Raw genomic sequence first — 17,570 nt, forward strand, 5'->3', positions numbered from 1 at the left:
GCTCTGACCTATTGAGAACTGAGAGCGACAGCAGACCAGTGTGAGAACAATACCGGCCCTTCTTTTGTACCTCCTGCCTTTGTCAAGCCAAATCTGAAGGAATGAAAGTTTCACACAGATTCGAGTTGGAAATCCCAGCATGACAAATATCTGTAATATACAGTACATGCAGGCCACATCCTACTGCCTTCCTAACTAAGCACAAAGGAAAAAAAAAAAAAAAAAAAAATCAACCCTGTCCCATTCAGTCATTCGCACAACACATGGACTTGCTTTTTCCTACAAATTAGTGAGAAGTAAGGCCGATTGGGAAAGGTGGATGGAATCATTTGGAACAGAAACAACCAGAGCAGAACTATATTTCCCCCCTCCCTACTTCCCCTCCTGTGGCAACTCAAATTTGTCCACTTATATAAAAGGAACAGACCTCACCTGTCAGGTCTGTTTAGGGCATGGAAAAAGGAGGAATCCTTTCCGCCCCAAACCTTTCTGGACAGCGTGGGATATCTATACTGAGCCGTCTACAGATACAGAATTAAAGACAGTGAAATTCAATCTCATTGTGACACACCTCACTTGCAGATAACCCTGTACAGTAATGTAGTTCCACAGCAAACAGAACATTTTCTGAATCACAGTCTAATTTTCTAGTCTTCACTGCTCTAAGTATTTGAAACATGGGCAGCAGCAAAGAGTTTTCATTGTTTGTTCACCCAAATCTTTACGACAACAGAGAAGAATGCATTATGGATACACTAAATTCTGAACTATGAAATCTAAGCTGTGCTGGTTCTCCTTTTATGAAACTGAATTTGGAACAGAAAGCAGTTACCACAAAAATAAACAAAAGAAAGTAAAAACAAGAACAGAAAAGGGAAGGAAAAGAGTCTAAGGAATCCCAGCAGGCAAATTCCAAAATGGGAGATTTTGGAAAAAATCCAAAATTGGGGGGAGAGGGAAGGAAATAAATGTGCACAAAGGGGGAAAAAAAAAGGAAGGAACGCAACAAACAAAAAACAAGGCACAGAATTTTCTGCAATCTACTGAAACGAAATCCAAGTATCCAAGTTTGACTTGGTAGGAAGAAATAAAAATTAAACAAACAAACAAACAAAAAAAGAGGTGTCAAACAGCAGAATGTACTTTCCAAAGAACATTTTTTTTTTTTACACAGCAAATCCCAAGCCTTCCCAGTCTCACACCTTTCCACCCATTCATGAAAAAACACACGAATTTCTCGCAAGTTCCAATATCACTGTCTCTTTATCATCTAAATAGGGCCAGTTGGACACCTCATTGAAACAAAAAGGCTGATCTAGATGAAGTACTCTTTCTTTTCTTCAGAGTTGTTCTGTCCTCCTTCTGCATTGATTATAGCTGTGTCTGCGTCTGCTGCGTCATCGGCTCCTTTGGCTTCATGAGTGAAGTATGTACCTGAAAGATGAAGGGGTAAAGCACCGTGACTGTCTGATGGCCTCTGTGTGAAGTGGTACAGAGATGGCAACTTGCTTTATGGCCATCATCAGCCGAAGTGGTGTGCAGGCAGCAGAGGGGAAAAAACAATTGGAAGAAGAGAGCGGGGTGGGTGAGACAAATGGGGATCCGGGGGTTCCAAAGGCACCACTCCAACTGAACCGCTGCGATATAATTCAGCAAATGAGACATTAGAGCAGTGATTATGACCAGAGGATGTCAGCAGAAGAAGACGTGAGTGGGAGCTAAAAATGCAGAAAGCTGGAGAGCTGCTGACTAATGTATAAACAGTAAACACCAATGACCAATGACCAGATACGTGCACGTACATGGTTAAAGACCAAAGCAAGGAAGAGCAATTAGCCAATAAATGAATTAGGGCCCTGATGATGCTTCTGTTGTCATCTCAACTCATTTATTTGAACCACAGTCCCCTGTCTATATGAATCGTGATTGCCTACCCATAGGTGAGAATGTGCTTGAACTTGCACAAGTATGTTTGATTTTTCTATGTCTTCCATTTCAGAGTGAGGTTCCAGATTGAGAAAGAATTTGACATTATAATGGCTGGGATCAAGGTTTCGGATCTGTCTTAATGAGCAAGGGAGTCTCTCTCATCATGTAACTCTAGCCTGGACCCGGATTCATGGATTTGCTAATTGGCACAGCCACTTTATAATGACAATAGACAGACGTTACAAAGTTGGGGACACTCTTATCACCAGATCCCAACAGTTTACATGGAGAACGACAAAGACTGCACCTCAGTATGCTATACAGGTAGAACTTAAACTGCCTGCCATAATCAAATACTCTTCCTCCCGTTACATACTGTATTCCTGAAGAGTCTTCTATTTAAAAAGATTGAGACATTTGCTATATTTTCAGGTTTTCAAAGTGACAAATCTGAGAAAGCAAGTGGTCAAACGCTTCTTGGTATCCTTTTTTCTTGCTGTAGAGTGACACACATGTTCCCCTCCCCTGGTCCTTCACAGCTGCTGCTCAGACGCTGCCCTGCTCTCTGGCCTTACCTCCTGTCTCTATCAAGCTTACCACCGAGAGGCTGGGAGTTCTTGGCCAAACAGACTGCCTCCTGAGTGCGGGCAGAGGGCGAAGTATGGACAGCTCTGATCGTCCTAAACTGTTTTATGCTTGAGACAGGCACTCTGTATCCTAAAGGTGCTTATGTACCTTAGACCTCCACTGCTGCGCTCAAGGGACCTTCCCGCAAACCCAATTCAACAGTCAAGCAGTATGCAAGCACCTAGAAAACCTTGTAAGCTCATTGCACAGTGCTTGAGAAAAATAACTGAGAGAGACAGGGGCGGACAAAGAAAAGGAAGAATAAATTACCAAGAGGGGAGAAGAGGATCAGAGCAGCATGGGGCAGAGAGGAGGGGCATTGGAAAAGATGATTGCCCATCCAGACTGCACAGTTGATAAGTGTGATGATTAATGGCAATTTAAATCAATTGCAATGATAATTTTAAAAATACATATTTATGCGGCTTTTAAGGCAAAAAAAATTGTCTTTAACCTGGGCACATCAAACTAAGGCAGAGCCATTGTGACCAGCTTACACAGAGTCTGGGGACAGGGGACAGGGGGAAATCCTCTGCCTCCCAGAAAACAGGTTGTGGATATGGTTTTTCCATGTTTATCCTTTGGGGGTTCATGCCACATCTTGCACACCAGCCTCTATCATTTTTCATCTATCCCCAATTATGGATGGCGGAATAACAACTCTACAGAGCTTTATATTTAGAGAAAATCCGAATCAAGGAGTGCTACTCATCAACTCCCAGAGTCCTAATCAGCGGCTGCTAAGATTTGTTTTTTTTTTTTTTTTTCTCTTCCAGTTTCAGGAATCAGATAGGCCGTGTGGCCACATATATCAAATTGTCTATCAAGGACAACCGCGTAAAGTCCCTAAAGGCAGAAGCTGTGGGGACACGCTGCTCCTGCCTGCTGAAGCTTTGCTTACCTTTATGTCTGGCAAAATAGCGCCCCAGAATGATGAGCAAGCACAGCATGGCGAACACCACCACCGCCACGACGCCACCGATCACGGCATGATCCACTGCCCTGATCGACCCTTCTTCACCTGCTCGGGAATCTGTTGAAATCAGAAGAGGAATAGGGATGTAGAGTTTATTACAAGGCACCAGAAACCCTGGCGACACTGTCTCCAGGGTCAGAGGGTCACCTTCTTTTTAATGGAGGAGTCAGAGAGAACAAGCGAGATGGATCAAGTTACACTGAAGTTACACTGAGGGAACAGGCTGACCTGTCCAGTGCTGAATTGATCTGTTCTCCCCACAAGGCAATTTCACGATAAGCAGCATAGGAGGGTTAATGCACGTGGAACAAGCTTAGGGAGGCAGGGAAGGAAGAAATAGTCTATCCGGCCCTGAACTAGTCTTGGCGTCCACTCGATCTGTATCCAGTTGCAGAGCCTAATTAAGGAGGCTGACCTGACTATTTGAGGGTGCTCTGAATGACACCTTTAGGCAATAGGAAGATAAAGCATCTTTCTACAGATGCCCAATGACTTTTATTCCCTGATAGACCAGGGATATGCATAGGAAAAGTAAGGTGCTCAAAAGCCACAGCTGCCTAGAGATAAAACAAGGATTATAAGACTAAAGACAAATGACAGGCTTGCTACATTTAGGATGTACGAGGGAGTAAGCCTCAATTTAAAACCTAAAAACCTATTTCAAAAGAGACAGCAAGGAATAATTGTCCATTGCCACCGACGGTTTTTATTTTATTTATTTAACACCTTGCAATGCAATTAATTTTCCTTTATAAGCATCACTCCCTCAGGATGTCTTCTTCCGACTGAGGAACGACATGTTTGGCTGGGGAACAACTCCAAAATGAACCCAGAATGAGCTATGGCGATGCAGAATGGATGTATGGTAGTGTAAACAATTTTAATTTAGGAATGTGGCTACATCACCCCTTGCTGAAATCCTAATGGCATCCGAGATTTATAATGCAGTAAAAAACAATTATTCTCCTGTTGATTAATACATTAACATTTTGGAGTGGAAGCTAAACCATTGTCTTTTTTTTTATTGAGTCAAGTACGACACCTCCATTAAAATGATTTACTAGCTGTACCTTACAATTTAAGCACAGCAGCAACAGAAACGGTAAAAATCTTTTAACTTTACATGATTTGTGAAGTCATATGTGAAGGATTTACCATTTGAATCTTTCAGTACAAGAAGCACATGGCCTATAAATCTGTCCCCCTTGCAGTTGCTGGACGCCTAAGAGAAATGCATTTCACCAGGAAGACTGAGAGTGCAAATTCAAGTCAATTTTTAAGAAAGATTTATCTCTGTCTCTCTCCAAAGAACAGAGCAAATCTCTGAAGCCTCCACCTCTAATAATATTTGAAGTTTATCGATCAAGTGTACAGATCCGTGACAGCTAAAGGTAATGGTGCTCTTTTGAGCCGAAACCTGATACAACGCTTTCGGCAGGAGGGCATGATTTACACTTTCTATCGATATTTCCAATTCTGCTCTGAGATTAAGTACTGAAGGATGTGGGGAAATAACTCGTGACTGAGGGTTCCATGAAAAGTGCTTTAATTAAAAGAGTTTAAATTTTAAAATGGAGTATTTAAAGTGTTTCATTAAGTTATCTTTGAAAGGACTACAGAAAAACCAAAACCCAAACCCAAACAGAAATGCCAAATCAGAGGCAGCAGCAGGTCGCCTAGGACAACAGGATGATGGGAGTTTAATTGGAGAAGGGAGCTGGGTTGGAGGCAGAGTGCACTGCAGCCAATTAGCCCGCTCCGAGCTGAGCGAGCCCCTCCAGCAACGTGTCTAATAAGCTCAACTTGAAACGTGGTGGAGAGGAATCTCCCTCCTCAGCCAAAAGTGTTGCCGACCGCAGATGCTACAGCCCCCATTGTCTTGAAAGTCATTTCAACAAGGCAGAACTCAGCCAAGGGAAGTTGGTTTTTTTTCGTTGTTTTTTTTTTTTTTTTCTTTTTTCTTTTTTTTCCTTTTTAGAAACGACAGAGCTCGTTGAAGGGGAGCATTCCCCGTAGGGTGCTGCTGGACACGGGGTGTCTGCTGGAGGAGGGCGCTTGACACACTGGAGATGTTCACTCCGACTGCACACATGCAAAAGAGTAACAGAAAAGCCAGCAAGTTGTGTTTTCCTTAGGGAGCTGTCAAAACAGGGAATTTTGTGAGAATGAGAATTAACTCATCTCCAATGGCCATGAGCCTCAGACCTATTAAAATTTATGTCTTTCGACGAACTCTGTATGTCTTAAAATTGAAGTGAGACTAGACATTGAGGACAGGGGAAAGTTAGGCACAAGAGGCAAGAGGTGAAGAGAGGTTCTAGGAAGACTGAGAACAGAGAGAAGGTTCGAGAAGCTGTCCAGGGCAGTTCTAACCCATTTAGGGGAAGGCACTCTTGTCCACTCTTAATAAACCACCTCCTCTCCGGAGATGCCTAGACAAAGGGATATTCTGGAAGCCTGAGGGAGAAGGGGGGAGGGGAGAGACAGAGAGAGAGGCTCTGTGACAAAGAAAAACAAAAACCTCCCCCAAACAAAAAGATCTCACAAGCTATGTATCTGTGAGATTAATTTCTTGAGCCAAAACTCCTTACTTGACCTTTGCCCTCCATGAACTTTGAGCTAAATATGCTCAGTGTTGCTATTTTTCCCTGCACTTTGCCCAAATTAAACTAGAACCTTAGATCTTCTAGTTACCTTCCCCACCCTCAAGGACATGCATATTTTACAGATACTTATTTATAAGGGTAATCTCTCCAGCTATCTTCTGATACTCACTTTGATCAGAAAGTTTACTACCACCAGTTAATCACCAAGACATTTCTCCTGCCTTCAATTACTGCAGATGGACACAGAAGGTAACTGATGTTTAATTTACAGGGAGCACTGCCGGTTACGAGCGCCTCACGCCTCTTCCCACCCCCACTCCCACCTCCTGGGTTTACGTGGGAGGTGTTAATAGAGTTGTGCCTGTTCACTGAGTGCCTCTGTCTTGGCCTTCCCTATGAAAAGCAGAGCTGTTTCTGGAGTCATCTCAGTCCGTTCTTTCATTTCCACGTGTGGGGAGGGTGGGTGAGTGTTCATAATGCTATGGATTGGCTCAAGGCAGCAGGGCCGGGGTGAGCTGCCTGCACCTGCGGGCTGTGCTGCACTCATGACATGAAGCAGCCCTGCAAGATGCCGCCCAGGAGGGCACTGGGCTACTGGAGTCGCACGAAAACCAGAAACGTAAGGAAATACTGAGCACTAAGAGAAGCATGGCTCCGACAAAGTCTGTCAGCTGCTTGACCTTTCCTTCCATTCCCAAGGCAAGGACTCTGACCAATTCCATGATAAATGACTTCTTAGTGGCAAAGCTATGGGTTTCCCCATGAGCCACAGATCCTGGTCCTGTAGGGTGCAGACCCCGTCATTCAGGTCCCACGAAGTGCTGGCTTTCCTGGGGACATCCTCTTCAGATTCCCGGCTCATTTTCTGAATCGGGTGGGCAAGGAAACCAGAGGCAGATTCTACAGCTGCCCCCAGCTTGTCAATTGAAAAATAAATGTGGGAGTGGAAAGCACTTTTAAACACACCTGATGCTCAGGCATATGGATATCACTTTGGTTTAGAAAGTCACGTTTTCTTGTTCCCTAAGAGGCTACAAGTGTTCTCTTACTAGTAACAGGTGTTTCTGGGCCTAAGTTCTGCCTCATCATCCTGAAAAGTAAAGCCATATTTTTGCTTGGTGAATGGTTACAGCATAAAGGTCATTCCAGCCTCAAAGAACCAAGCATGATTACATAACACAGTTCAACTGGAGTTAAGAATCTCATCCAAATCATTTCACATGTGACCTCAGGTGAATTAGGCCTAGTCGTTGAATGATTCTGACTTGCAGATGAACCCTGTAAACGTTATTGTGTATCACTCTGTCACCCTTCACTCCTCAGAGGTAGAAAGCTTGGTGTCCTTTTGGCAAAGAGACTGACCTTGGACTCTGTGTAGCCGGGGTCTTCAGGGTGGGCAGGCGGCAGTTCCAGAGAGGTGTTCCTGACGGCTCGCAGTTGTGATACAACCCTCCCTGCCTGTCCTGTCCCATCCTGCAGTCACTTCCATGGCTCTAAGTGTCACAGATAAATCCTGAGCTGTTTAGTATTCGTGAGTTAGCTTTTCTTTTGGCAAAAAGCTGAAACAACTTGGCTCCAGGTGAGAGTTTACAAGCTGCTTGCAGAATGTTAAGTTGGCCACTACTGCTTGGGTCACAGCTTCAACAACCCTGGGCTCGCTTTAGCATCTTAGAAATTGTGGGACAGAAAATTTTCAAAGAAACTCCCAAGAGTGATGCCCCAAACTGCTCAGATTTCTTTACCTTGGGCCAGTTGACCTGGCCCGATCCACTCCTCATGGGCAATATGAAGGGGAAGTTCTAAAGGCAGTAGTTCCCTAGGGCCTGATAAGAAAGGTGACTGCTAGTGAAACTTCAGTCTCCTTCCCCCTCCTTCTAGGAGACTTTTCTTTCTCTACTTGCTTTCATTCCTCAACCTCCTTGCCAGAGTCGTCTTAAACGCAGCACTCTGGCAGCCATGCTGCCTGTATTAAACAGGGCTCTGCAAGAGATCCTGGTTTCTATGGCTACTTTACCACCTGGCATGAGATGTGTAGCATAAACCGCCATGCAAATGCCATAATCATGGATCTGTGATAAGCCTAGAAGGCTCTGCTGCCAAAGCAGGGATCCATGGATAACTGGAGAGTGGCTAGTACATCCTAGACAAGCTCCTGGCAAATAGGGACTTTGGCAGAAGGACTCACTGAGCGGAACCTTCACTGCAACTGCTGCCTGCCCACCCTGAAGCCCTCGGCTATAGAGTCCAAGGTCAGTCTTTTTGCCAAAAGGACACCAAGCTTTCTGAGGAGGAGTGAAGGGTGACACAGTGATACACAATAAAGTATGCAGCATGAGGCATGACAGCCACACTGCACTGGGTCCCCCTCACATCTCCAACATCCCTGGCTCAGACTGTAAGGCATATTTAGCAACATGGTGCTTAAACGCACACTTTAACTCTTTTCATAGGTCATAAACTACCTTCTCTCTCATCTTTAACATTTAAGCCATGGGGAGGTTCTAATATTAGTTCTCCTACTTCTATTTAGCGACAGTTCGGATGCTCAGCGTTCTGTGCTTCCCCCATCCGTGGATGACTGGAGGAAAAGAATTGTTGCTGACGTTTTGCAACAGTTCTGTTACAAGGCTCAGTTTTAGCTTCTTTCCTGGGCGGGGATCTTGCTGGGCAAGTCAGTTTAATTAAAAACTCTCAGAACCGGTGTTTGTAATGGAAATGCTGCCTCCAGATTCCTAGGGTTGTAGGGATTAGTCTATCTCAGAGAGAGCTTACTGACTATGATGTCATTTGTTACTTCTTGCTAGGAAGAAAGAAAAAGCCTGGTAATGGATTTCCCAAATCTGAAGCAAAACCATAATCTGACCTAAAAAAAAATTACACTCAAGAAAACCTGGCACCATCTGAAAAATGTAGCTACCCATTCTCATCATCTATTGTAGCTCCCGTCCATGGCAACAAAAATAAGTGTGCATTTTAAAAAGCACAACTTTATTACTGAAGGGGAACAAACTGAATGGCATGCGCTGACAAAATGCCACATTATTTGCTAATCCTAATATGTTATTCTTCTTTAAGATTTGCTTTTCTCAGCACCAATTCAATTATAGATGCTACAAATCCTTCTGACATTTAATTCCCTCTTGTCAGAGAGCAGTAAATGTATACAGTACATGCACAGCTTTCCCATTAAGATGTTAATATATATTGGAGCACACTAGCCTTTATGCAGCATAACCTTTCTTTTCTGTCTTCTTAGAAAGTGGACGAGAAGGAATAAACGTAAAGCAAGAAAATCATGAAGACGCCCATATAGCATCCCAGGCATCTACTACTACACGTCAGCTGCATTCAATTCTAGCAATGTAACTGCATCTATACTAACGTTTCAAAGGAGCTATGTTAAGCTACTTAAAGGAAAACTGCAGTGATCATCCTCATTGTGCCACCCAGAGCTCAGTATGTGTTCATTTAAATTAGAAGTACTGCACACAGACTTTGGCTGTACCTTGTCACTACTCAGTGATCAGGACTCAGGGCTCTCTTAGACTATCACTGGCTACATTGCTTTCCAGAAACAGGCCTGAACAGGGATCGAGCTAGGAGCTCATCTCCTGCATGGCCCACTGGAAAGAGCACTGGACTTGCTGTCATTTCTGGGACAGAACTTGAGATTCGTTACTTTTCTCTGTGACTTCAGGCAGGTCAATGAGGCACTCTGAGCCACTGAGTACAATTACGTACTTCACAGGGTCACTTTGAGTGGCCACTGTTTTCCTGAAAATGGAAGTGCCTATCTGGCTCAGGGCTTGGCATATCATAGGGACTCAATGTTTGCCAAATTCAAATCTCCTGTATTAGAGCCTAAGGAGGGCTTTTCCAGTTCTTATCACCGACCCAAGGCAAATAATTACCAGTTGGTTAGGGGTAAGCATGGTACTGCATACTCAGCATTACCCACACATGGTAAGATGCCCAATAAACACTTACTGAGTTGAAGTCACCAAGTTCTTTCTTTTCATTTATACAGAATTGACAAACTGTGTAACTAATGGCCTAGCTGTCCTTTATGAAGGTCAAGGCTGTGGGCCTGGCAGCTGAAGGCCATCTGATTCAAGTTGCGATTCAGGTGTATACCATTTGAGTATCAGGATATTAAATACTATTGTCAGCTAAATATGAAAACAAGTGTTTTGGGATTTTTCTTGTTGATTTTTTTCCCCTCTCAAATTCCTTGATTTAGTTAATTTAACCGTGAGGGGAAATAACTTGATCCAACAGGATGCAAGATTTCTCCCAAGGCATTTAGCATCACCAGAGACACCAAAAGTCATGCTTGAGTCCACTCTGTTCATCTTATGATAGCACAGATTTAGAAATGTGATCGTCTTTTCCACTTTAAGCAACAGGAAGGCACTGAGGATGACACCAGAGTTTCCCTTAAAGGAATATACGCCTGATAAAGAGGACAATTGTCAAGTATTTCCAAACATACATTTCCCACTAGAATCTCTCTCTGGAGAAAGATGCTTCAGTGGACCTCAGGCATTTGGGGGTGTGAGGAGGATGGATTAATGAATATGGTGAAGTCACCCCAAAGCAGTGTCCAACCTGTAGAACTAGAATTCGCACTTTGCACCGTGGCCTGCCAACTTTTTAACTTTGGAGGAAAAGTTCCCATTGGATGGTCTCCTCCCTTCCCATGGTGGAAACAGGAGCATGTTGGATTATGGGGAAGATCAGCAGCAGGATGCAGTTCAAACACATCGTGGGGAAGTCACGGGTGAGCTGGCGTGGACCCAATGTGATTTCTTCAGTCTACTGCCTTGTATGAAACTGAATTTTAAAAGGGAATTGACATGGTTTAACCTTTTCCAGCCATCACTTTCCCATGGCACTTAGGGTCACCCTAAGTGATCCCATAATTTAGGGGAATCAGTGGGACAATAGCACTGAGGTACCAGAGCAGAGTTTAGGTCTATCTTTAAGGAGAAAGAGCTTGCTTTGATGCTGGGAAAAAAAATCTTCCCAGGTTAGTCAGCACATTGCTCTATGCCTGATGGGCTGTAGACAGCCTGACTTTTCCCTCATTTCCCGGATGCCCACACTGAATTCAAAAGGGTCAAGAGGATTACCAAAGGCCCCAGCACACAGCAAGCTGTGGATTTCACAGGGGGAAGGGCGGCCCCTGCAAACCAAACTCCTCTATTTCCTCCAGAGCCAGGAAGACCCATGCTTCACTTCTTACCATCTCCTAAGCAAACCGTTTAACCGTTTGAGCCCCAGTTTCCTCATTTATAAATGGAGACTAAGAGCCCTTCCTTAACAGTCTCGTGAGATTTTCATGAAAATCTTCTATAACTGCCTCATTCTCATCTATCTGGGTCTTCCTGTCCCAAAGGTCTTCCCTGGCGAACTTTTCTAAACCGGCCTCCACCTTCTTCCAGCCCAGCCCTCACTTCCACTTTATCTAGTTTTATTGTTTCACAGCATTTGTCACTGTCCAAGATTAACTTGTGTTTTGAGTCTGTCTCCCTTAGTAGTGTGTCGCCGTAGGAGAGCAGGGGCCCTGGCTCCTGGAAGCCACGGCAGCTCCAGCTCCTGTTGGTCTTGTTCACTGCTGCATCCCTGGTGCCCAGCCCAGAGCCCAGCGCACGGAGCTCAAATAATTTTGTTGAATGAATAAAGATCAAACGAAGTAAAGTGTGCGAAAGAGCTTTCTAAGTTACAAAGTAAGATACAGATACAAGCCATATCATGCCACACTTTAGATTTATGGGCCATAACTTAAATATATCTATGTAGCCCATCTGGTTTTTAGTATTTTATTATCATGACTGTTGTCATTACGCTACCAAGGGAATAAAATAGCCTGTTTGCCAAATCTGGGCCACTCTTTATGTGGGGGTTAGGAAAGAGTTTCCCCTAAATGGTACAGCTACTGACAGTTTCTCACACACATTTCAAGCAAGTTTGGCCAGGACTTAAGACACTCCTAGTAACTGGAAGGCCATATATCCCCACCCCCAGGACTGATAATCTAAATCAAAAGACCTTTAAGTGCTCCTATTATCAAAATGTAGATTTTGTTTTTGTTGTTGTTTGTTTTTGAGATGGAGTCTCTTTCTGTTGCCCAGGCTGGAGTGCAGTGGCCTCATCTCGGCTTACTACAACCTCCGCCTCCTTGTTCAAGCAATTCTCCCGAGTCAACACCCCCACCCCCAAGTAGCTGGGACTACAGGTGCATGCCACCGTGCCTGGCTAATTTTTGTGTTTTTAGTAGAGCTGGGGTTTCGCCAGGTTGGCCAGGCTGAACTCCTGACCTCAAGTGATCCACCCGCCTCAGCCTCCCAAAGTGCTGGGATTACAGGTGTGAGTCACCGTGCCCAGCTAAATGTAGGCTATATTTTGAAGTCATGTTTCTTGTATAATCCATTTAGGGGACTGCAGTTGGTTCAACTAGATTCCTACTAACACCTGATGAGGGTTAGCAAAGCCATTTAGAATTGCCCTCTGAGGCCCATGCTTTTTTTTTTTGGATCGTGAGGGAGATGTTGCAGGAGTTTTCCAGATCACTTTCTTGTTTGTAGGGCAAGAGCTGAAAACATGTTTTGAGGAATCATGACAGCTCTGGAATTTCTTGTCAGTGCCTTTGCTTCCAAAGCAGAAGACTGATGGACTTCTTGAACTGTGCTGGAAGGCCATTTTCTGGCACACTGTATATTTACCACCTCACTCTGCTAAACAGTTCCCCAAGGCCCCTCCACTGCGGAAGGGAGAGAGGCAGTTGGAGACATTTTGAAAACATTTTAAAATAAAATAGAAGGATAAATATGCTTAAAGCTATTCTATTCCACATGGGTGGCAATCACCACCAGCTGTCACCAGGAAACAGCAGATGTAATTGATAAAACAATTCAAAACTCTTATGGATCCATCATCAATAAAGTTAACACCCAAAAAGTAAATGAAAGGGTTCAAAGTAGAACTGGATAAGCTCCCCAGGCCTGCCAATAATTAAATCACTGAACTACACACGAGCATAATTTCTTTATGCAGATTAAAGAGGAGGATCAGCTGGGCAACTTGCTTTGCTGGGTGAGAATGGAGCACCATATACCATATGTTGCTTATGAAATTGTCATTAACGAAGGTAGCACTGGTGTGTGGGGGAGGTCGGGGCAAAGGGGACAAAAGGAAGAGAGACCATCATTATTTGGATGGAAATTGAGTACATAACATTTATCCATAATATGGAAAGGATGAAATTTCTACCCTGATGCAGCAGGGAATGGATGATGATATTATTCATTACCACAGTTTAGCATTAAATGTGCAACACCTACTCTAATTTATTGATGGACTGTTTAAGATGGGTGTTAACCTGTTTGTCTTGTATTATAATTGAATTCAGTCTCTAGGCTACAGAAATTTGAGAAGTTCATCCTTTCTCAATCAATATGCTCCCCTTCAGTGACCCATTTCAAGACAGCTTCATAAAAATAATGTATTTTGTTTTAATAAATTTAAACACTATGACAGCTGCTCAATTTTTATTGGTTGTTTTTTTTCCCTTCAGATGTCTCTTGGCTGCTGAGTGAAGCCAAGCTCACAATCAATAGTAATTGATTAATCAGCATCTCCTTTGAACAAAGGTGCTAATCAGTTTTTGATTAGTTCATCAAACCAGATGCAAAGGCAGCCCGGCCCAGCCTGATAGTTCATCAGTGTTCTACATGACTTACGGCTCCTGAGCAATATATGACTGCAGCGTTCCTGGAGGGAGTGGGGGAGGGGATAACATAATTATTAATTTAACCGAATTATTATGAACACAAACAGTTGTTGGTTTATTGCTCCTGACTTGGGTGATTGATAGAACTGCAGCAGGGGCCCATCTGACATGGCGCAGTGCTGAGGCCCAGAGTATTCCTAATTGATGGTGCTGGTGGAAGGGGTGGATGGCTGATTCAGTCACATTTTCCTAAAGAGGAGAAAAATGACTTTTGCATATCTGAGTGATCCTTGTCTGGCTATTGTGCCAAAGAGGAATCAGGGCCAACACACCCTACAGCTTTCTTAGGATCTTTGAGAAGATCCAATTGCCAGGGCTACTGTGTCTAAGAGAGTTGTTTTCTTCACAGTCAATCAGAACTGAGGCCGTCTATCACCAGAAATGCAAGCAGAAACTGCTTACTTCCAGCATCACATGTTAAGCGGTGAGAAGGACTTATCCACCCTTATTTTAAAAGAACACTAGGCAAATGTTTTTGCAGCTTCTCCAACTACACCACAAAGAAGTGGCAAAAGTGAAACGCTCTCTCGATGGGCCAGCTGTCTTTCTATTTATTTATCTATACATTGGAATTTGGAAATTCATTCATTCACCCAGTAAGTGTCAATTGGGTACTTAGTACATGACAGGCGTACAGCAGTGAACAAAACCAGCATGACCTCCTGGAGCTTCCAGTCTGTAGAAAAATAAATCCAACAGCTAAACTCAAACTACAGGCTACATAACAGCGAAGTGAAGATATCCCTGAGGTTTGTCAGAAGCACGTAGTTGGCAATAAATCTATGGCACTTTGAAAAATTGAGTAGTACTATCTTATTCTCTCACTGGGGTTAGACTTACAGTTAAGGACTGCACCTCACCAGCCAACTATTAAAGGGAACTTCAGTAAAAGCGCCTCAGGAATCTTTCTTTCCAATAGGCTTGAGTAAGTGTCTACGGTCCTATGACTTAATTTCTCCACTGCAATAACAAGAAGGGGCTTGCTTACTAACTTATTAAGTGACGGATGGAAAGGTTTAAGCTATAGCTGATTGGCAGTTAAGTCCTACAACATCATGGAGGCTCACATAATTGTTTAGCTCTGACCACTTTAAATCTCCTCCTTCCCTCCCTCCGTTGTAGGATATGCTTCTTATTCTGGATTAGTAACACCTAAATCCTGGAATCAAGCATGAAACCTACTTTTGCAAGAGCTCAGTGTGCTGTGAAAGAGGTCTGAGGTGGATAATTAGTTTACATCGTGGTGTGTGACCAAACAATTGCTGCCCGCTCCCCCCTGCCCTTCCCCACCCCTGACTTTGAAGATAACTACAACATGGCTATTCTAGTCCCCTCCACAGAAGCAGGCAGTCAATGAGTTGCTTGTTTTTTTAAAAAAAAAGATCTTGTCACATAATCCAACATCCTTAAATTGCTTTGTAATGCAACAAAATTTCTCTCTACACATTATATATCTAGGACATAAACATTATTTGAAGCCACTGAACAGAGTGGCTTTAGTACAATCCCAAAGGTAACTTGTCCTCTCTTGCATTAATTAAATTGTTCCCATTCTGAAATATAAATATCGCTACCACAGAGAAAACAGGTGGGTGGGTGACCAGGGAGGAAGACAGTATTGATAAAAATTTGTTTTTTTGTTAGTCTCGAAATCCACATTGATTGCTCAGCAAACCAAATGGCCATTTTGTAGAAGTGGATAGAGCACCCACAGGTTGGACACTGCAGTGCCTTACCTAATGACTAGCCCTTACCTGAGAGGTCCTCACTGTCCAGTTCTTCTGCGGAATTGGGCAACTGAGTAAGGCCTTACAAGTAAAAACAAATCGTTTTTCTTTTCATTCCTCGAGGGACATAAACAAAACACTTAAGAACTGAGGATGAATTTCTTTAAAAACATGAGCCAAATCTCTTGCTATCTATGTTTTTGATAGCGTGAATGTATTAATCCATAAGTACATTTCAATTATGTAATTTTGTTATTAAAACAATCGAGGCAGAAAGATTCCTCAGTCTCCACTGTTCAAAGGACATGAAACATGAAGGTGAATGCTTAAAATCACTCATTCATAACAGCATGCAAAAAGAAAAAGAAAATCAATAAAGCCTGATTGTTAGCTGTCGATGTTCTGATATCTCTTAAATACAAACGTATTTAGATGTTACATACTGATGTATGTACGTTTTATTTCACATTTTACTGTAAATTGAAATCCGCTGCCAATACTGACAAACACAGTTCATTACCAATTTACGATGATCTTGGATCACATATTTCAAAATGGTACAGCATCTGCTAACTGCAGATTGCAGGTTATGCCTTCATCAGAAAATCTGATTTGCAAAATGATTTTTTTAAAAAAGAGAATTTCATAAATCAATGGTATTCCTGAAAAATAAAACCCTCAAAGCTGAAAAAGCAGTTAGGTCAGGAGGCAATCAAATGGGGGCTTGAAATGCCTGTATCCGAGTCAATTCCAATGATGGCCAGCTGAGATACTTCTCAGCTAGCTTTGATTTGAATTAAAAGGAGTGAAGAAGGAAGTAGATAAACAATGGGAGGCTCAGATAGGAGACGGTTTCCATTTCCTTTTGCTTTATTTGTGAGCTGATCCTTTAATGAAGTTTATTTAATAACACAGAAGGTTGGGCATTCAAGACGGCTTTACTTGTTCTTTGCTGTTCTGCTCAAACTCCGGTGTGACTGACTGCCTAGGTCCTCTAAGTTGCACAGCAGTTTGCTCATACTTCTCTAGTCAAATCTGTCCCTTATTTAAAGATGTCTGTGGACCTAATAAACTGCAAGGTCTTTGGAGAAGCAGGTTGTGTTTATTTTTGCATCCTTCCCTTTTGCTACAGCCACCCCACAAAGTGTATTCTCAGTGAGTATTTGTTGAATTAATGATTCGGGAATAAGGCCCAATCAGAGCATAAAAGCAACCAAAACAAATGCTTTCGAAACAAGTAATGTCAAACTGATCAGTATTTTTAAAGGCTCAAATGAACCAAAACAGTCATGTGCAAATGATCACTGAAGCCTGCATTTTGTAAGTTGCTTTATAAAGAAGCCAAACGAACATTGATAGCCAGGTTGATTCTTAAAAGGAGGCTGTCACACCATCAGCCCTTGAGGAAGAAGAACTTCCATCATGACCCTTGGGTGCTAATACTCAACGGCAGGTGCTGAGTAAAAATGGGAATATTTTGAGCCCACAGGTATTCCCAGACTATAGATTTAGGCAACTAAAGGGAAAGCAGTGAGCAATGCAATCAATTATAGAGGCAACTGAGTAGGGATGCTATCCATTTGTTCTGAAATCTGATTGGTTGATAGTATCCCTATTTCTAATTGGCTTGTACATTGTATAAAGACGAATGAATACAATTATTTAAATAACTGTTATAAATGGGCAACATAAAGTACTTCTTTGTAGTTAATTATAAATTTGCAGTTCTCAGAAGGCTAATCTCTCACTTCTACCTGGCCCAACAAATATCAAAGTGTCCTACATACGTGCTTGGTGCCCACTGAACCCCATTAAACAAGGATGTTTCAAGTAGGCAGCTTTACTGCTGAAGGCTTACTTCCTTGGGGAGGGCATTAGAAAGCTAATTAATAAAAACAAAAAGACAAGTATGT

General features: G+C 42.8%; 1 protein-coding gene across 4 annotated transcripts in view; it reads right to left on the reverse strand.

Annotated features, from left to right (window-relative positions):
- Positions 1-1,244: 1,244 nt before the first annotated feature.
- The window catches only part of CADM1 (cell adhesion molecule 1), a 330,900-nt gene continuing 314,574 nt past the window's right edge, over positions 1,245-17,570 (reverse strand). For 3 of the 4 annotated variants that reach the window (XM_002799803.4, XM_002799802.4, XM_015115760.3), the window contains 2 exons: positions 3,458-3,589; positions 1,245-1,434 (listed from right to left, as the gene is read on the reverse strand). In XM_002799803.4, the coding sequence (XP_002799849.1) occupies positions 1,316-1,434; positions 3,458-3,589 (251 nt within the window). In that variant the 3' untranslated portion in view covers positions 1,245-1,315. Of the gene's footprint in view, positions 1,435-3,457; positions 3,590-15,684; positions 15,739-17,570 lie in introns of all 4 variants that reach the window. The other variant, XM_002799800.4, reaches the window with a different exon arrangement.

This window comes from Macaca mulatta, chromosome 14 (assembly GCF_049350105.2).
Source record: "Macaca mulatta isolate MMU2019108-1 chromosome 14, T2T-MMU8v2.0, whole genome shotgun sequence".
NCBI lineage: Eukaryota > Metazoa > Chordata > Mammalia > Primates > Cercopithecidae > Macaca > Macaca mulatta.